Source organism: Lepus europaeus, chromosome 11, assembly GCF_033115175.1.
Source record: "Lepus europaeus isolate LE1 chromosome 11, mLepTim1.pri, whole genome shotgun sequence".
Taxonomy (NCBI): domain Eukaryota; kingdom Metazoa; phylum Chordata; class Mammalia; order Lagomorpha; family Leporidae; genus Lepus; species Lepus europaeus.
The window spans coordinates 66,317,806-66,338,741 of NC_084837.1; the positions used below are offsets into that span (position 1 = coordinate 66,317,806).

Here is a 20,936-nt window from a genome sequence, read left to right on the forward strand (position 1 = left end):
CAGGCTAATCCTCTACCTAGTGGCGCCGGCATACCGGGTTCTAGTCCCAGTTGGGGCGCCGGATTCTGTCCCGATTGCCCCTCTTCCAGGCCAGCTCTCTGCTGTGGCCAGGAAGGCAGTGGAGGATGGCCCAAGTGCTTGGGTCCTGCACCCGCATGGGAGACCAGGAGAAGCACCTGGCTCCTGGCTTCGGATCAGCGCGGTGCGCCGGCCGCAGTGCGCCTACCGCGGCAGCCATTGGAGGGTGAACCAATGGCAAAAGGAAGACCTTTCTCTCTGTCTCTCTCTCTCACTGTCCACTCTGCCTGTCAAAAAGTAAAAAAAAAAAAAAAAAAAGTATCTGGGGGCCGGTGCCGTGGCTCACTAGGCTAATCGTATGCCTGTGGCGCCGGCACCCTGGGTTCTAGTCCCGGTTGGGGCGCCGGATTCTGTCCCAGTTGCTCCGCTTCCTGTCCAGCTCTCTGCTGTGGCCCTGCACCCACATGGAAGACCAGGAGGAGGCACCTGGCTCCTGCTTCGGATCGGCGCAGCACACCGGCTGCAATGCGCCAGCTGTAGCGGCCACTTGGGTGAACCAACGGAAGGAAGACCTTTCTCTCTGTCTCTCTCTCTCTCACTAACTCTGCCTGTCAAAAAAAAAAAAAAAAAAAAAAAAAAAAAGGCTTCAGTCTGCAAAGTGACATTAAGTAGGGCAAGTATGGTTACCTACAAGTCAAACATCACAAAGCATAGCGCCTTTAAAAAAAGAAGAAGAAGAAAGTATCTGGGACTCAAACCAATTTAACCCATTGTGCTACAACACCAGCTCCTAAATCCTGAGTCTTTTGATTTTATTCCCCAAATGATCACAACAGCTGGGATTGGCCAGGCTGAAGTCAGGAGCCAGGAACTAAATCTATATCCCCCACATTGGAGGCAGGGAGTCAGGCACTGGAGGTACTTGAACCGTCATCTGCTGCCTCCAGTGTGTGTATTAAAAGGAAGCTGGATCTGAAGCAAAGCTGAGACTTGAACCCAGGGATTCCAGCAGGGGACACAGGTGTCCCAAGTGGTGACTTAATCATTGTGCCAAATGCCCACCCTAGGACAGGTCAGATTTAATATTTTATGAATGATTTAGAAAATTTTCAGTGTAGGCCGGCACCGTGGCTCAACAGGCTAATCCTCCGCCTTGCGGTGCCAGCACACCGGGTTCTAGTCCTAGTTGGGGTGCCGGATTCTATCCCAGTTGCCCCTCTTCCAGGCCAGCTCTCAGCTATGGCCCGGGAAGGCAGTGGAGGATGGCCCAAGTGCTTGGGCCCTGCACCCACATGGGAGACCAGGAGAAGCACCTGGTTCCTGGCTTCGGATCAGCGCGGTGCGCCGGCCGCAGCGGCCATTGGAGGGTGAACCAACGGCAAAAAGGAAGACCTTTCTCTCTGTCTCTCTCTCTCTCACTATCCACTCTGCCTGTCAAAAAAAAAAAAAAAAATTTTTCAATGTAACAACAGAAAAAAAAAAAAACACAACAAACAAACCATACTTGAACTGATAAGTTCAATAAAGTTGCAAAGGATATAAACCAAAATACAAAAATCAATTATATTTCTATTTACAAACAATGGGCTATTGGAAGAAGAAATTGAGAAAAATAATCCTATTCACAGAAACAGAAAAAAGAATATAACACTTAGGAGTAAACATAACCAGAGTGGTGAAGGACTTTTACATTGGAAATTATAAAAATTCATGAAGGCAATTAAAAGAAACACAGATAACTGAAAAGCTATCCCATGTTCAATTGGATGAATTAATATTGTTTAAATGCCTATACTACCTGTTGTGATTTACAGTTCGGTTCAGTCCCTATCAGAATCCCAATGGCATTCTTTATAGAGATTTTTTTTAAAGATCTATTTCTTTTTTTTTTTTTTCTGTTTTTTTTTTATTAAACTTTTATTTAATGAATATAAATTTCCAAAGTATAGCTTATGGGTTACAATGGCTTCCCCCCTCCCATAACTTCCCTCCCGCCCGCAACCCTCCCCTTTCCCGCTCCCTTTCCCCTTCCATTCATGTAAAGATTCATTTTCAATTCTCTTTGTATACAGAAGATCAGTTTAGTATATATTAGGTAAAGATTTCAACATTTTGCCCATATAGCAACATCAAGTGAAAAAACTACCATTGGATTACTAATTATAGCATTAAATAGCAATGTACAGCACATTAAAGACAGAGATCCTACATAATTTTTTTTTTCAAATTAATTAATTTTCTATGCCATTTCCATTTTAACACCAGGTTGTTTTTTAAAGATTTATTTCTTTATTTGAGAGGCAGAGTTACAGAGAGAGAGAAACAGAGAGGACTTCCATCCACTGGTTTACTCCCCCAAATGGCCGCAATGACCTTGGCTGAACCTGGCCGAAGCTTCTTTCTGGAGCTTCTTCCTGTTCTCTCACGTGGGTGCAGGGGCCCAAGGACTTGGGTCATCTTTGGGAGCTGGATGGAAGTGGAGCTTCCAGGACTTGACCTGGCATCCATATGGGATACCGGAACCGCAGATAAAAGCTTAACCTACTATGCCACAGTACCCACCCTATGGAGATTTTTTAAATCCTAAAATTTATATGAAATCACAGAAAGACCCTGTAAAGCAAAAGCCGTATTGTAAAAGAACAAAAAAGATGGAGAATTCACATTCCCTAATTTCAAAACTTACTACAAAGCTACAATAATCAAAACAGTGTGGTGTTGTGATAAAAACAGATATACAGACCAACAGAGAGTATCTAATGAGTTCATACAGCTGTACTCACCTGATCTTTGATAAGGGTGCCATAAATGCCATAAAATGAGGAGAGGATAGTTTCTTCAAAAAATCGTGTTGGGAAAAATGGATATTTACAAGTAGAGGAGTGAAATTTGACTCTTAGCTCATGCCTGTACAAGTCAACTCAAATAGATTAAAGATGTAAGACCTGAAACTACAAAACTACTGGAACAAACTGTGGCTGAAAACCTTCATGAAGGTTTTTATCTGGGTAATGTTTTTTTTTTGTATATGTTGCCAAAAACACAGGCAGCAAACCCAGAAATAGACAAATGGGATTGCACAAACTGAAAAGCTTATGCACAGTAAAGAAAACAACAGAGTGGGAGAAAATGTTTGCAAACCATATATCTGGTAAAGGGTTTAAGATAATATCTAAAATATACAATTCAATAGCAAAAAAAAAAAAAAGCTTTAAAAAATGAACAAAGGACCTGAAAGACCCAAATACACATTTTCCCAAAGAAGTCATATAAATGATCAACAGATATATGCAGAAATGCTCAACATCATTAATTATTAGGGAAATGAAAATGAAAATCTGCAATGAGATGTGGTAGCAGTTAAAGCTACCACATACGGTGCTGGCATCCCAAATGGGTGCAGGTTTGAGTCCCAGCTTCTCCACTTCCAATCCAATTCTTGGCTGTGGCCTGGGAAAGCAGTAGAAGATGACCCTTAGTCCTTGGGCCCCTGCATGCGCATGGGAGACCTGGAAAAAGTTCAAGGCTCCTGGCTTTGGATCAGTACAGCTCTGGCCATTGTGGCCATTTGAGGAGTGAACCAGCAGATGGAAGACCTTTGTCTCTGCCTCTGCTTCTTTGTAACTCTGCCTTTCAAATAAATAAATAAATCTTAAAAAAAAAAGAATAGTTATTGTGAACAAGGTCAAAGGGTAACACATGTTGGTGAGGACGTGGAAAGAGGTTAGCTTTGTACATGGTTGGTGGAAATGTACATTGGTATACCCACTGTTGAAAACAGTGTAGAGGTTCATCACAAAGTGAAAATAATAGCTATTTTATGATCCAGCAATCCCATGTCTTTGTATATAGCCAAAGGATGATTTGGAGGCAGGGGAAATGGAGAAATATTGTTTAGGAGACTCAAGCGTCAGTTATGCAAGAACAGTAAGTTCTACAGATATAATTTACAACATTGCTAATAGGGTAGATCTTAAATGCTGGCACACGTTTTATGCACTTAATAAGCAGGCCAGTGTTGTAAGCGCTTTATCTCAGGTGTAATCCTTTAATTAAACACTGAATCAGATAATGTTTTCATGTCATAAATAAGGAAACTGATGCACAGAGATATTAAGTGATAGGCCTATGACTGGCATTTGTAGCTCAGCAGGTTAAGCTCCCTGGGATGCAATCATCATACATGAGCTCTGGTTCAAGTCCCAGCTTCTCCACTTTTGATCTGGTTCCCTGCTAATGTACCTGGAAAAGCAGTGGAAGGTGATCTGACTGCTTTAGGCCCTGCAGACCTGAATGGCTTCAGCCTGACTCAGACTGGGTTGTTGAGGTCATCCATAGTGGATGGAAGGTCTCTCTCTGTCTCTCCCTGTCATTATGCATTTCAAAAAAAATAAATGAATATTTTTTAAGAAGTAATATGGCCAAGGCAATAGTGCTATTAAGTGGTGGATTCAGAATTGGGATCTAAGTATTCCAACCAGGTTGAATGATTAAAAAACTTTATAGTGATTCTTTGTGATTCTTCTTAACAGGCTAAAATGAAATACTTTGTTTTCCTAGGCTTAGCACATAATCGGTACTCAGTAAATACATTATAAATGAGTAAGCACCACAATAAAATAAAAATTTACAGTAAGGTAAGTGAGTGAATGAGAAAATTTTATGCTATTCATTAGTCAAGACCAAAGACCTTGTTTATTCTGTTTTAAAAATGGAAGGGGTTAGAGGTAGCATTTTGCTTAAGCCACCACTCAGGGAATAGTGTGCCATATTAGAGTGCCAGTTCAAGTCAGGGCTGCTGTGCTTTAGATTCAGGTCCCTGCTGATGTCAATGAGAAGTCAGTGGATGATGGCCCAAGTGCTTGGGCCCCGGCCATCCATGCGGGAGGCCTGGATGGAATTCCAGGCTCCTGGTTTCAGCTTGGCCTCACCCCACTTGTTATAGCCCTATAGGGAGTGAACCAGTAGATAGAAGATCTCTCTCTCTATCCCTCATTGTCTGCCTCTTTCTTTCTTTTTTTTTTTAAATTAAACTTTTATTTAATGAATATAAATTTCCAAAGTACAGCTTATGGGTTACAATGGCTTCCCCCTCCCAAAACTTCCCTCCCACCCGCAACCCTCCCCTTTCCCGCTCCCTCTCCCCTTCCAATCACATCATGATTCATTTTCAATTCTCTTTATATACAGAAGATCAGTTTAGTATATATTAGGTAACGATTTCAACAGTTTGCCGCCATATAGCAACACATAGTGAAAAAAAAAATACTGTTGGAGTACTAGTTATAGCATTAAATAAGAGTGTACAGCACATTAAAGACAGAGATCCTACATAATATTTTTTTTTAAAAAATTAATTAATTTTCTATGCCATTTCCAATTTAATTTTTTTTATTTTATTTATTTATTTATTTATTTTTTTTTTTTAATTTTTGACAGGCAGAGTGGACAGTGAGAGAGAGACAGAGAGAAAGGTCTTCCTTTTGCCGTTGGTTCACCCTCCAATGGCCGCCACGGTAGCACGCTGCGGCCGGCGCACCACGCTGATCCATTGGCAGGAGCCAGGTACTTCTCCTGGTCTCCCATGGGGTGCAGGACCCAAGTACTTGGGCCATCCTCCACTGCACTCCCTGGCCACAGCAGAGGGCTGGCCTGGAAGAGGGGCAACCGGGACAGGATCGGTGCCCCGACCGGGACTAGAACCCGGTGTGCCGGCGCCGCAAGGCGGAGGATTAGCCTAGTGAGCCGCGGCGCCGGCCGCCATTTCCAATTTAACACCAGGGTTTTGGTTTTTTTTTTTTTTTTTTCATTTCCAATTATCTTTATATACAGAAGATCGATTCAGTATGTAATTAGTAAAGATCACATCAGTTTGTATCCACGCAGAAACACAAAGTGTAAAAATACTGTTTCAGTACTAGTTATAGCATCACTGCACATTAGATAACACATTAAGGACAGATCCCACATGGGATGTAAGTACACAGTGACTCCTGTTGCTGACTTAACAATTTGACACTCCTGTTCATGGCGTCAGTAATCTCCCTAGGCTCTAGTCACGAGTTGCCAGGGCTATGGAAGCCTTTAGAGTTCGCTGACTTTGATCTTATTCCGATAGGGTCATAGTCAAAGTGGAAGTTCTCTCCTCCCTTCAGAGAAAGGTACCTCCTTCTTTGATGGCCCCGTTCTTTCCACTGGGATCACTCACAGAGATCTTTCATTTAGGTCTTCTTCTTTTTTTTTCTTTTCCATGGTGTCTTGGCTTTCCACGCCTACAATACTCTCATGGGCTCTTCAGCCAGATCCGAATGCCTTAAGGGCTGATTCTGAGGCCAGAGTGTTGTTTAGGACGCCTGCCATTTTATGAGTCTGCTGTGTATCCCATTTCCCATGTTGAATCTTTCTCTCCCTTTTTGATTCTGTCAGTTAGTATTAGCAGACACTTGTCTTGTTTGTGTGATCCCTTTGATTCTTTTTAGTATTTGTTGTTGTTCTAGTACTAGTGGTTTAACTCTGTAATTAACACACAATTATTCTTAGGTGTTTAAATTTTAACTGAAAAGTGATCCCTGTTAAATTTAAGAGTGGAAAAAGAGAGGGAGGAGATGTACAAATTGGGACATGCACAATCTGACTTGCCGCAAATGATGGAGTTAGAAATGTACCACGGGATTCCAATACAATCCCATCAAGGTGCCATGTACCAATGCCATCTCACTAGTCCAAGTGATTAATTTCAGTTCACAACCATTGGCTCTGATAGGTCTTTTTTCTTTTTTTAAGATTTATTTATTTATTTGAAAGTCAGAGTTACACAGAGAGAGGAGAGGCAGAGAAAGGAGAGAAAGGTCTTCCATCCGCTGGTTCACTCGCCATTTGGCCGCAACTGCCAGAGTTGTGCTGATCCAAAGCCAGGAGCTTCTTCCAGGTCTCCCACGTGAGTGCAGGGGCCCAAGGACTTGGACCATCTTCTGCTGCTTTCCCAGGCCATAGCAGAGAGCTGGATGGGAAGTGGAGCAGCCAGGTCTTGAACTAGCACCCGTATGGGATGCCAGCACTTCAGGCCAGGGTGTTAACCCACTGCGCCACAGTGCCGGCCCCTGTCTGCCTCTTTCTGTCTGTGTTTTTCCCTTTCTCTCTGAAACTTTGTCCTTCAAATAAATAAATCTTTTTTTTTTTTTTTTTTAATGTAGCCACATGTAGTTTATACTAAAACTTCAGGGGAGTAGTACTTCTTTAACAGATCAAATAAAAGTTGCAGGTGTGTTTGGGATACTGACTGCATAATATGTGTGAAATGTAAGAATAGGCGAGTGGGAGACATTTGTCATTTACAAAATTTAGTATATGCACAGTAGTCAACAGACACAGACTGTAGTCTGTGACTGGAAGAATATCCACAGTCTGCTTTAGCTGTATGACCGAGACCTTTAGGTCTATAATCTATTTCCACAGTGAAATGGAGAAAACAACTGTGTCTACCTCAGAGGACAATTGTGAGGATTAAATGAGGTAATACTTGTAAAGAACTTAACAGAGGGGCTTGCGCTGTGGCACAGTAGGTTAATCCTCTGCCTGCAGCGCCAGCATCTCATATGGGCGCTGGTTCTAATCCCGGCTGCTCCTCTTCTGATCCAGCTCTCTGCTATGACCCAAGTCCTTGGGAAAAGCAGTGGAAGCGGCCCAAGTCCTTGGGCCCCTCCACCCACATAGGAGACCCAGAAGAAGCTCCTGGCTCCTGGCTTCAGGTTGGCTCAGCTCCGGCCATTGTGGCCATATGGAGAGTGAACCAGTGGGTGGAAGACCTTTCTCTCTCTCTCTCCCTCTCACTGTCTGTAACTCTACCTCTCAAATAAATAGTCTTAAAATAAAAGCCAAAAAACTTAGCATGGGATCTGGCACAAAATAAGCATTTAATATCCATTAGTTACTATTATAGTATTCCATTTTGATCCAGCTGGTATAGATGTCAGCCATACACATACTGAAGATCAATAATCACTAAACCTGGCTGCTTCTCAGAATCTCTTGAGTTTTTTAAAATAAAATTCCTAGGCTGTTCCCAGAGTACTGAGTCAAACTAGAAAGTAAGGATGGAAGGGTATGTATATATATACATATATATATACACATATATATATATATGGAGACTTCAGAAAGTTTGTGGGAAATTGGAAAAAAAGATCATGTGAAATTTTCATGAAGTTTTTGAAGTCTCTTCATGTTTTTTAAAACTCTTGAGGTGATTCTGACCATCGGCCAGGTTTGGCAGTTATGTTCAGCAGATAGAATTGTCTCTAGAAGCCATCTGAGGAAGAGATAGAATCAGGAAGAGTATTTCTGGTGTGGAAAAAAAAAAGGAGACAGAAATGTCATTTGTAAAACACCAATTGTATATAACCTTTGGAATAAATGGTCATAGTTGTGCTGATTGACCAATTGGCCATATTAAAAGGGAAGCAGGCACAGCTGAACCATTTCAGGGTCTCTGGATGAAAAGAGAAGCAGAGCAAGTAGGCTGGTAACAGCTGCCAAGATTAATTCAGAAGCCATGTGGAATGGGGAAGGCATTAGAAGAACTTCAGAAAGAGCTGATAGAAAAATTAAGATTAATTTTTAGGTATTAGGGCAAGTATATAGAGGAAAATAGATGAAGTAGCTAGGTATAAGCGAGAAGTTCGGCATGAAAAATCAGAATAAAATAATTTTTGCTGAGAAAAAGATAACCTGTACCTTAGAAGAAAAAAGTTCTCAGGAAGGATATTAAGCATATTTTAAGAGATTAACATGAAAATAGCCGGAAAGAGCAAGGATAATTAGCTCATTATAGTCGGACTCCAAATTCCAGATAGACAAGTATTACAGAAATGGAGCGAGAAAATAAAGCCTATAGCAATAAAGGTGATAACAAAGGGAAATGAATGAGGAAGTTCAAAATTAAAGAGTAATTAAAATTATGTAAATATAGATAAAGTGTAACTCAGGGTAGGAGACTGTAGGACAAAGGATATGGAGCATAAAAGTATAGGGAGAAGTTCAGCAAACATACCTTCGGCATTTATGAGTGTATGAGTGTGCCAGACACAGGGACGAATGATAAACACACTTCCTGTCCTCATGGAATTCCCATTTCTGATGAACCTTGGGGACAGAAGAGAAACAAAGTACATTCCTATTGAAAGTAGAACTGCATGTCATTAAAAAGTATTTTTGTTTTAGAAAAGACTGAATATGAGATCCTTCCTCTTAGATTCTAGAGTCAGGCAAGGCATCTTAAGCACTGCAGACTTTTGAAGGATGTATTCAAGTCTGTATTGGGTGGAATCTATCTGAACATAGATGTAAATTAGGCAAAGAATAGGCTGCATTTGTGAATGTGTTTGTCTATTTATCCATTCATCTATGCTTCTATCTGTGCCTAACTTTCATCACCAAATAAACTTGAAAGAGGAAATAATTATTGGATATCTTTCTTGAAATTTGCAATAAAAGTATCTTGGGGCCGGCGCTGCAGCTCACTAGGCTAATCCTCCACCTGTGGTGCCAGCACCCCGGGTTCTAGTCCTGTTTGGGGCGCCAGATTCTGTCCCGGTTGCCCCTCTTCCAGTCCAGCTCTCTGCTGTGGCCCGGGAAGGCAGTGGAGGATGGCCCAAGTGCTTGGGCTCTGCACCCACATGGGAGACCAGGAGAAGCACCTGGCTCCTGGCTTCGGTGCACCGGCCATAGCGGCCATTTGGGGAGTGAACCAATGGAAGGAAGACCTTTCTCTTTGTCTCTCTCTCTTTCACTGTCTAATTCTGCCTGTTAAATAAATAAATAAATAAAAGTATCTTGGGAAAGGTCTGAAAGTAGCCAAAAAGTGACCTATGAACCCAGACAGTGAGCATTCTCTTATAAAATAATACTACTTAGGATTTATCTGCTATTACTTGTCTGAAAAAAGATGAAAGTATTTCTGTAGCATTACCAGTTGAACAGGGTATATGTAGCAAAGTGAATGTAATCTCTTTTTTCAATCATATAGTAGTAAGAACTCAAATTAATTTCACAATACCTGGGAAGTTTTGACAGTCATTGGAAGATAAGCAAATTCCTATTATGATAAGAGGAAATTAAAACTATGAGGATCTGTGTGTGTATGTGTGTGTGTCTGCTTTTCTCTGTGTAGCTCTGCCTTTCAAATTAATAAATAAATCTTAAACTATGAGGAAAAATAATTAGAAAGGAAGCTAACCCTCCTGTTGATGCTGATGGGATGCTGAAGTATTGGAAGAAGTATTGGCTCTCTTAGGAAGGAGTTATAGAGACCAGTCTGTATGCAGAATTGATTAATAAAAAGCATGAAAGGAAAAAAAAAGTTGAAGAAATTAGGACAAATATTAAGAAGAATAAAACTGAAAGAAATCTTTTATAAATACAACCAAGATGTTAGAAAACGTAGGAGTTTAAAGCCAAAATTAAGTTATTGCTTCACAGTTTTTAAATTTTACAAGAATACAAGAGAGTGTAATGATAGGTGATAGCACATTTTTCATATTTCTTTAAAAAGGCAATATTGGGTGTCAGAGATATTATTTATCAAATCATTTCAGGAACTAGATAAGAGCTTTGAAGAAATATCTGATGGCTATAATGTTTAGTATCACAAAGAGGATTGAATAATTTAGCAGCAGGCATTCAGGCTCTAAAAGTGAGCAAAATAATAAAATTACTGAAGAAGGAAGAGAACTTCTGGATTCAATAGCCTAGTAGCTGGGTTTTGTAAGATCAGTGAATAAATCCTTGGCACCTTTGTTCAAAGGCGTAGTGAAGGAAGGTAAAGTGACTAGCACAATGAAGCTAGAGTAAGAGAATTGGGAGCTGATGTCTGCTGATAATCCTAAACCCTGAATGTAAGCTTTTTGTTAGAATCCTGTTGGAAATATTGACAGGAATAATAGAGAATGTGAGATGCCAAGGGAACAGTACGTGAGATGTGAGAAATTCATTGTACATGGCAAAGGGATGGGGTGGGAAATAAGTTTATTATGCTTAGATTAAGAAAAGACTTTTATTTAGACACACTATGATTTTTCTCTTTTTTAAAAAAATTACTTTCATTTTTACTTGAAAGGCAGAGCGATCTTATGTCTGCTGGATATATGAGGATATAAAAGAGAGAATCTAGGGAAGCTGAGGCCATTCATAAGGTGGTATTCAAAAATAGCATACCTCTACCAATGTCAGAAGCAGATTTAAAATAAAAGAGTATAAAGAAGCTGACATAGCATCATGAAAACTGACTTTAAAAAATATAGAATTGGGGCTGGCGCTGTGGTATAGTGGGTTAAACTACCACCTGCGACGCTGGGATCCCACACGGGCACCAGTTTGAGTCTTGGCTGCTCCACTTCTGATCCAGCTCCCTGTAATGTACCTGGGAAAGCAGCAGAAAAATACAGCCCAAATTCTTGGGCTCCTGCCACCTATGTGGGAGACCCGGAAGAAGCTCATGATTCCTGGCGTCCATCTGGCCCAGCGCCAGCCATTGCGACTATTTGGGGGGTGAACCTGTGGATGGAAGAGCCCTCTCTCTGTTTCTCCCTCTCTCTCTGTAACTCTGCCTTTCAGATAAAATAAATAAATCTTCAAAACGAGAAACAGAAAAAGTGAACTTTTTGAAAACAAGTCTATAGGATGATTATGTTCTTTGTGTGGGCAACAAGTACACAAAGAAATCAAGTCATGAAAATAAAATGGGAAAGGATATAAACGTAAGCTCACTAGAAGTTATTAGAGGGGCCGGCGCTGTGGCACAGCGGGTTAACACCTTGGCCTGAAGTGCCGGCATCCCATGTGGACGCTGGTTCGAGACCCAGCAGCTCCACTTCCAATCCAGCTCTCTGGTGTGGCCTGAGAGAGCGGTGGAGGATGGCCCAAGTCCTTGGGCCCCCTGCAGTTCATGTGGGAGACCCAGAAGAAGCTCCTGGCTTCAGTCTGGCCCGGCTCTGGCCATTATGGCCATTTGTGGAGTGAACTAGTGGATAGAAGATCTCTCTCTCTCTATGCTTTAAATAAACCTTTTTTAAAAAGCCACTTCTGTTTCCCTTTCCCCTCCTGCTCTGGCAACCACTAATCTACTTTTCCATCTCTATGGCTTTGCCTATTCTGTACATTTCATAGAAATGGAATCAAATAGTGTGTGTCCTTTCATGACTGGCTTCTTTCACTTGTCATATATACTTTGGTGTCGTATTATGTACTAGTATTTCATTTTTTTATGACTGAATATTAGCCTCATATAATTCTTTTTTAAATAAGATTTATTTTATTTACTTGAAAGAATTACAGAGGTAGAGACAGAGAGACAGAGAGAGAGAGAGAGAGAGTCTTCCAGCCACTGGTTCACCCCAAATGGCCGCAACAGCTGGAACTGAGCCGAACTGAAGCCAGAAGCCAGGAGTTTCTTCCAGGTCTCCCACGTGGGTGCAGGGGCCCAAGGGCTTGGACCATCTTCCACTGCTTTCCCAGGCACATTAGCAGGGAGCTGAATCGGAAGAGGAGTAGCCAGAACTCGAACCAGCGGCCCATATGAGATGCCAGTGCTGTAACTCGTTGTACCACAGAACCGCCCCCAAGAAGTATTCTTTTATTATGCTGGAATACAGCCCAGGTGGAATTTCTTATCCAAAATCCTGAGCCTGGAACAAAGAAGGGTTTTTACTTATATATGGTTTTAGCCTTTTGTCTCCCTTATATGGTTTCATGTATATATTTGATTGGATATTCTAATGTTACATAGTGGCCACAGGAGTGATACAGTACTGCCCATGGGATTGTACTTAACTGGAGATTTTTTTTTTTTTAAGATTTATTTTATTTTTTTGAAAGAGTTACAGAGAGAGGTAGAGACAGAGAGAGAGGTCTTCCATCCGCTGGTTCACTCCCTAGATGGCCGCAACGGCTGGAGCTGTGCCAATCTGAAGCCAGGAGCCAGGAGCTTCTTCCTGGCTTTACCTGCTGCACCACAGCACTGGTCCTGAGATTTATTTATTTATTTATTTTTATAAGCAGATAGTAAGTACAGTTGAAGCTTTCATAGTCAAGCAGATAACAACTACATTTCATTCCCAGGACAGATGACTCCTTTTTTCTTTTTCTGACCTTGAGAAGGCTTCTACCACAGCTTTAGTCGTGTCAGAAAGTGTAGGGGTCGGTGCTGTGGTGCAGTGGGTAAAGTCCCCACCTGCAGTGCTGGCATCCCATATGGGCGCCGGTTCAAGTCCCAGCTGCTCCACTTCTGATCCATCTCTCTGCTATGGCTTAGGAAAGCAGTAGAGGATGGCCCAGGTCCTTGGACCCCTACACCCATGTGGAAAACCTAGAAGAAGCTCCTGGCTCCTGGCTTTAGATTGGCTCAGCCCCAGTTGTCGCAGCCATTTGGAGAGTGAACTACCGATGGAAGACTGACTCTCTCTCCTTCTTTCTCTCTCTTTGCCTCTCTGTAACTCTGCCTTTCAAATAAATAAATAAACATTAAAAAAAAAAAACAGGTTTAATTAAAAGACAAGGCCTCTGCTACAACCCATGGCACCACCGTGTAGGCCCCAGCCTCATATAATTCTTCAAAGCCCTGAGACTCTGGAGGGAGTAAAAGGAGGGCCCTTAGATTCCTACTGATGCTTAACTAGAGGAGTTCTGCTTTCATCTGTCATTTGTTTATGGATAAAATTTCATTTTAAATTTGGATGGCTCTGCTTCCCAAATTGAAGAATAAACTCTTCCTGGGTCTGAAGGGTCTTTCATGGACCTTTTTCCCCATTCTTTTTTTCTTTTTTTCTTGCTGTTTTTTTTCTCTGTGCTTTTGTGGGGTCTTCATATATACCTCATGTGTCTTGATTCTGTACTATTTCTGAAGTCATCACGCATTTCTGAAATGCCCTTTAAACCTGTTTCAAGTTTTACTCATCTTGAATATCTAATCCCTCCCAGGAGGCTTTCCTTAATCTCTGAATTCCTATCATAAGGAAAAGGAGTGCAGATCAGAAAGGAGACAGGATATGAACTCATAGCCAACCAAATTTATTCTAAGAAAATGAATAAATTCACAGAATTGACCAACTGCCAGGGTGCACACAGACTGAACCCATGGCAGAGGTTCCAGACACCAGAGGCTGGGCATTTTATATCTTCAGTGGGATAGGGGTTTGGAGGAGGCCAGGGCAGTAGACAGAGGTGAGGTTCTCCATATAGGTTCCTCAAGTTTGGAGAAAAATGCAGGACGTGGGGTGGGGAACAATATAGGGTGTGAGACTGAACTGGTCTCTTGAAAGAAAGCAGGGATAAGTGGTAAAATGGCACTTTATCTACTTTTAGGCAAGAACCTAAAATGACTGAGGCTTATGTCCTTGTTCATCAGTCCTAACTATGAGTATAGATAAGGAGATGGGGGTGCCGGTTTCGTTCTGGCTACTATCTTGAAGAGAATAGAGCAGAAACAAGTCAGACCTCCCAGATTATTCTCAGTAACTTAGTATCAAGTGGAAATTTAGCAAAAAATTTTAGCTGTCAAATAACACTCATGAAAACATTTACCAAAATGTCCAATGCCTTCTATAAATTTTAAGAGTACATGTAGTTGGAAATATTTCTTGAATATCTAACACAAGTGTAAGCCAGTACTGCTTCAGATACTACCTTGCCTGCTGATTCCTTGACACTGCTTTCTTGTTTTCATAATGGCTTTAGACTTTACTATACATACAATGTACAATATATTGGCACAGGAATGTGGGGGAGGGGGGAAGGGTTTGCCTTTAAGGGATAGCATCAGGGAGGCCAGTGCCCTGGCTCACTTAGTTAATCCTCTGCTTGCGGCGCCGGCATCCCATATGAGTGCTGGGTTCTAATCCTGGTTGCTCCTCTTCCAGTCCAGCTCTCTGCTGTGGCCCAGGAAGGCAGTGGAGGATGGCCCAGGTGCTTGGGCCCCTGCACTCGCATGGGAGACCAGGAGGAAACACCTAGCTCCTGGCTTCGGATCAGTGCAGTGCGCTGGCCTTAGCAGCCATTTGGGAGGTGAACCAAAGGAAGGAGGACCTTTCTCTCTGTCTCTCTCTCACTGTCTAACTCTATCTGTCAAATTTAAAAAAAAAAAAAGGGAGGGGGGATAGCATCAGAGAGATCTTTGTGATGCTGAAATAGTTCTCTATCTGGATTGTGATAGGGTTTATACAATTCCATACATTTGATAAAAATGGAACTATATAAACACTTTGTCTCCATGCCAGTTTCCTAGTTTTGTGTTATACTATCATTAGGTAATATGTACTCACTGCGGTGCCAGAGCTGTGGCAAAGCAGGTGAAGCTGCTGCTGTAATGGTAGATAGCATCCCATATGGGTGCTGGGTTGAATCCTGGCTGCTCTACTTCCATCCAGTTTCCTGCTTATGGCCTGGGCCGAGCAGCAGAAGACAGCCAAATTATTTGAGCCTCTTCCACCCATGAGGGAGACCCAACTGAGGCTCTTGGCTCCTGGCTTCAGCTTGGCCCAGCCTAGCTGTTGTGGCCATCTAGGAAGTAAACTAGCAGATGCAAGATCTTTCTCCCTGTCTCGCTCTCTCTCTCTCTAACTCTAACTTTCAAATAAATAAATAAATTTTTAAAAAATTTTTATTTATTTGTTTGAGAGGTAGAGCTACGGACGGTGAGAGGGAAAGACGTAGAGAAAGGTCTTCCATCCACTGGTTCACTCCCCAAATGGCCGCAATGGCTGGAACTGATGGATCCAAAGCCAGGAGCCAGGAGCTTCTTCTGGGTCTCTCACGGGGGTGCAGGGGCCCACGTGCTTGGGCCATCTTCCACTGCTTTCCCAGGCCATAGCAGAGAGCTGGATCAGAAGAGGAGCAGCTGGGACTAGAACCAGCACCCGTATGGGATGCTGGCTTTGTAGGGGGAAGATTAATTAACCTACTATGCCACAGCACCAGCCCCCAATAATTTTTTTTTTAATTGATATACTCATTGGGGGAAATTATATGAAGGGTACAAAGGACCTCTCTGCTGTCCTGTAATTTTCTGTGAATTTATAAGCATTTCAAAATAAGAGGTGTAAAAAATATCCTTTAGAGATTGCGAAGGTATTCATTATAGTCATCATACTACTCATGGTGCTGCTTCTGATCAGTATGAATCTGTTTGGGCCTTTCAAAGTAATCTTAAGGTGGGCAAGAAAACCAATTTATAGTGATACTTTAGTTACATTTTCCATTTAGGTGAAACTTGTCAAAAGCAAGAACTGTTTGGAAACACAGTGGTTCTTTGTGTACTAGATTCTGGCTTATCTAAGGTCTTTTTTTGTTTGTTTGTTTTTTAAACACTTTTAAATTCTTAGTGTTTTTGTATCCTGGCTCCTAGAAGACAGTGACTGCCACTCTGAATCCTGTGTATGGTGCTTACTCAGGATGCTATGTCATCCTTTGTGTGCTTGATAAGCATTACTTTTTTTTGCTTCACATTAAATAAGTAAAAAAAAATTCTTAATATGGAGTTGGGGAGAGATCTCTTCTAAGATTTTTTTAAAGATTTATTTATTTATTTGAAAGGCAGAGTTACAGAGAGAGAGAGAGAAATACTCCATCTGCTTGTTTACTCCCCAGATGGCCACAATGGCCAGGGCTGGGCCAGACTGAAGCCAGGAGCCAGGAGCCTCCTCCAGGTCTTCCATATGGGTGCAGGGGCTCAAGGACTTGGGCCATTCTCAGCCCCCTTTCCCAGGCCATCAGCAAGGAGCTGGTTCAGAGGTGAGGCAGCTGGGACTCTAACTGGCTCCCATATGGGATGCTGGCTTTGCGGGCAGTGGCCCCTCTGATAAGATTTTAACAACATCATTAGGTGGTATTCAATTTAGACTTTAAGACTTTTCAGAGGCTGGCATTTTGATGATATAGAAGGTTAAGCTGCCACCTACAATGCTGGCATTTTATATGAGCACAGGTCTGAGTCCTGGCTGCTCTGCTTCTGATCCAGCTCTCTGTTAATGCACCTGGGAAAACAGTGGGAGATGGTCCAAGTGCTTGGGCCCCTACTAGCCACATGGGAGACTAGGAGAAGTTCCTGGCTCTAGGCTTTGCTTAGCTTAGTCCTAGCTTTTGGGGCCATTTGTAGAGTGAACTAGTAGATGTAACATTTCTCTGTCTTTCCCTCTCTATAATTCTGCCTTTCAAATAAATAATAAATGAATCTTTAGGAAAAAAAACTTTTCACAGTTGTTATTTTGTGTATCAAGTAAAATGAATATTCTTATGCAAATTTAAGCACTACAAAATAAATATTTATCTCAATTCATTTTGGAAAGACATATGATATAAAGAAAGTTTATTATTTTTGTTTGCATTTATGATCAAGCTCAAAGTGAATATAAACAAAAGTAAATATAAGCAAAACTATATATTCTCTAGTAAAATGAAAATTTATTTTTTTCAGGTTAAACTGCAGAACAACATATCATATCAGATGGCAGATATACATCATTTAAAGGGTAAGAAAATTAGTTACAAATTTAATGTAAGGAAAGGTCATTAAATATCTAAAACCTTCAAGAATTAAGAAATAGTAAGTTATACATTTAAATGAAATAGTCACTCTGATGGCAAATTATCCCATTTTCTTAACGTATAATAAAAAGTCATTTAATGTTGCTATACATATAATAAATGCAAGTTAACATTTGAAGTCTGGATCTTAATCTTGAGCTGTAGATAAGGTTTATGCGATGAAGTATTCCTAAGACAATCCTCTAAGAAAATGGCACTGTAGCTTCAGTGGACATCACATTTCCAGATAAGTAGGTGAGAAGTGTTCCTCATGTTCTGTGTCCAGTCTGCTTAATCTCCCATTCAGTCTAGGGATCTTCCAAGCTTAATGTTTTAGATTCCCTGGGAGTGGAAAGAAACCTGAGAGATAAATTACAATAAATAAAATATGCATATAGTAAATATAAAACTACACATGCATATGCACATTTTCACTTGGATGAAGTGATAGGTGACTGAAACTTTTATGGATAAAAATAGGTAAGGAGAACAAGCTCTGCCCTCTGCATATGTTATTTCACACCACTGCTGCCCTTTGGAGTTGGGATCTGAGGACCAACCCTCTTCTCCCTCACACCCTTTGGTTACCAAACTGTATGTTTTAAGGTTTTGCACACATTGACTGTAAGTTTTTTATATAAGTTAAACCTGCTCTCTAATTTCTTGTTTATATTATCTTTTTAATATCTTTTTTATATTATCTTTTTTATAAAATATCTTTTTTATATTATCATTTTGAGTCTCTTTAGATAGAATTCAGTCATCTATTTTTATCATTCTCTTGAAGTAGCCAAGTTGAGCTGGCTTTGTAATACAGTAAAGTTTTCTTCCTCAACCAGCACAACCATTGGGAAGTGTTAGTTTGTGTATCGTAACCCTAAAATAAAAATTGTTAATTTTTTACTATCAGTGGTTTATAATAGCTCTGACTTTCTATTAGAAATGCTCCCTGGGTGGTCACAAACACTTTGCTGCATTTGTGTCCATGTTCTGCTCCTTTTAACTTGAGAGTCATGATGACACACAATATGCTCTACTGTCAGGGCTGCTTCCTACCTGCAGTTTTTACAAATGATCAAAGTATATTTATTATTAGATAGTTACAGATCAGTTGAGTAAGAAGTCCTGTGGCTTCTGTTAGTATCTTTCAACAAAAATGACAGCCTATCTTACTGAATAAAAATGTTTATTGTATTATGTGTGTTAAAGTAGGTCTTGAAATATTTTGAAATTTTATGTGAAACCCTTCAGTGTTACACAGAGAAAAAGGCTTTGATTTGAATGCATAGCTGTACATCTTTGGTTTTAATGCACGTACTGAAATTTGGACTCTTAAGATTGAATTTCATTAATGAGATTTTATACCTTGACAAATCAATTATAAAATCTCAAGTTGGGGCCAGTGTTGTGGTGCAGCAGGTTAAGCTGCCACCACAGCACTGGCATCCCATGTGGACGCTGGTTCAAGTCCCAGCTGCTCTATTTCCAATCCAGTTCCCTCTTTATGCGCCTGGGAAAGCAGTGGAAAATGGCCCAAGTGCTTTGGCCCTGAACCCACATGGGAGACCTGAATGAAGCTCCTGGCTCCTGGCTCCAGCCTGGCCCCTCCCTGGCTGTTATGGCAATTTGGAGGGTGAACCAGAGGGTGGAAGCTCTCTCTGTCTCTCTGTCTCCCTCTCTTCCTCTAACTCTTTCAAATAAATGAAATAAATCTTTTTAAAAAATCCCAAGGTGACTATTTTCTTTGAAATTAATATCTGACATCATGTAACTAATAGACACTATGACCCTTAAAAAAATTCTTAAGATGATTAATATTTTCTTGAAAATAAAAAGAATAAGAGATATATTTTAATAGAAAACTTTTATTTAATAAATATATATTTGAAAATTACAACTTTTGGATTATTGTGGTACTTCCCCTATAACCACCCTCTCACCCGCAAATCATCCCATCTCCTACTCCCTCTCCCATCCCATTCTTCATTAAGATTCATTTTTAATTATCCTTATATACAGAAGATCAACTCTATACTGAGTAAAGATTTCAACAGTTTGCACCCACACAAAGTATAAAGTACTGTTTGAAGACTAGTTTTACCGTTAATTCTCATAATACAACACATTAAGGAGAGAGGTCCTACATGGGGAGCAAGTGCACAGTGACTCCTGTAGTTGATTTAACAATTGACACTTAAGAGATATATTTTTTTAATCCCTGAGATAATTCATTAACATTCTAGCATGCTCTAATTTATTTTTAATTACTCACCTTCTTTTTATGCCTATTACTGAAAGAAAATTTGAACTTAAATTTTCTAAAAGTTTTTTTTAAAAGAATTATTTTATTTATTTGAAAGTCAGAGTTACACAGAGAAGGAGAGGCAGAGAGAGAGAGAGAGAGAGAGAGAGGTCTTTCATTCCACTGGTTCACTCCCCAAATGACCGCAATAGCCATCCGAAGCCAGGAGCCAGGAGTTTCTTCCAAATCTCCCATGTGGGTGCAGGGGCCCAAGGACTTGGGCCATCTTTCACTGCTTTCCCAGGCCATAGCAGAGAGCTGGATCAGAAGAGGAGCAGCTGGGACTCAAACCAACACCCATATGGGATGCTGGCACTGCAGGCTGGGGCTTTAACCTACTGCGCTGCAGTGCTGGCCCCAAAGTTGTTTTCTGTTTGTTTGTTTGTTTGTTTTTCTTTAAAAGCTGATCCTAGGCAACTCTTTCTTAGCTATCCCTAATCTCTAAGTTAGATTGAGGGAGCAGGGCTGTGCATTGATATAATATACCTGGTGTTACTTTCTGAGATAGAACCTTCTGTATGATCAGCTGTGGACATGACCTTATGTGAAATTACCCTGAGATTCCTGCTGTAGTGGCTTGGAGCAGCTGCAATAAATAGAAAGCATCTCTGGGTTCATATAAAGAAAACATGTGCCAATCAATCAAAAGTAAAATTGTGAGAAAGGAAATTTTGTCTTTAGTTTTATTTTCTGGTGTGCTTACTTTTTGCCTTTCAGGCCTTTGTTTTGACCCACTTGAAGTTACAATTAACTCTGTGCTTTATAATCTTTTTCCTATATTCAAGCAGGAAAGAATTTAATATTTTACATGAGCTAAACTGATTCATACTGGTATTTTGTTTCTGTCAATTGTATATTAAACCCTTTATTTTCAATTATAAATGAAAATTTTGCTTTATGATAAAGAGAAGGCATCCTAAATCTTGATATTAAGTCTCAGGTTCATTCTGAAGCTACTTCAGACATTTTACAAGGTAGGAAAAAGAAAACTGAAGCAAGGGGAACTGTAATCTTTCTCATTCCTTTCTCCTGAGAAAAACGAGTC

General features: G+C 40.7%; 1 protein-coding gene across 3 annotated transcripts in view; it reads left to right on the plus strand.

The window, feature by feature from the left end:
- Nucleotides 1-20,936, plus strand: part of GOLM2 (golgi membrane protein 2) — a 118,978-nt gene that overhangs the window by 27,863 nt on the left and 70,179 nt on the right. For all 3 annotated transcript variants that reach the window (XR_009867310.1, XM_062205812.1, XM_062205813.1), the window contains exon 2: nucleotides 17,480-17,534. Coding sequence is in view for 2 of the 3 variants with exons in the window: in XM_062205812.1 (XP_062061796.1) it covers nucleotides 17,480-17,534 (55 nt within the window). In the remaining variant the exon portion in view is untranslated. The remainder of the gene's footprint in view (nucleotides 1-17,479; nucleotides 17,535-20,936) is intronic.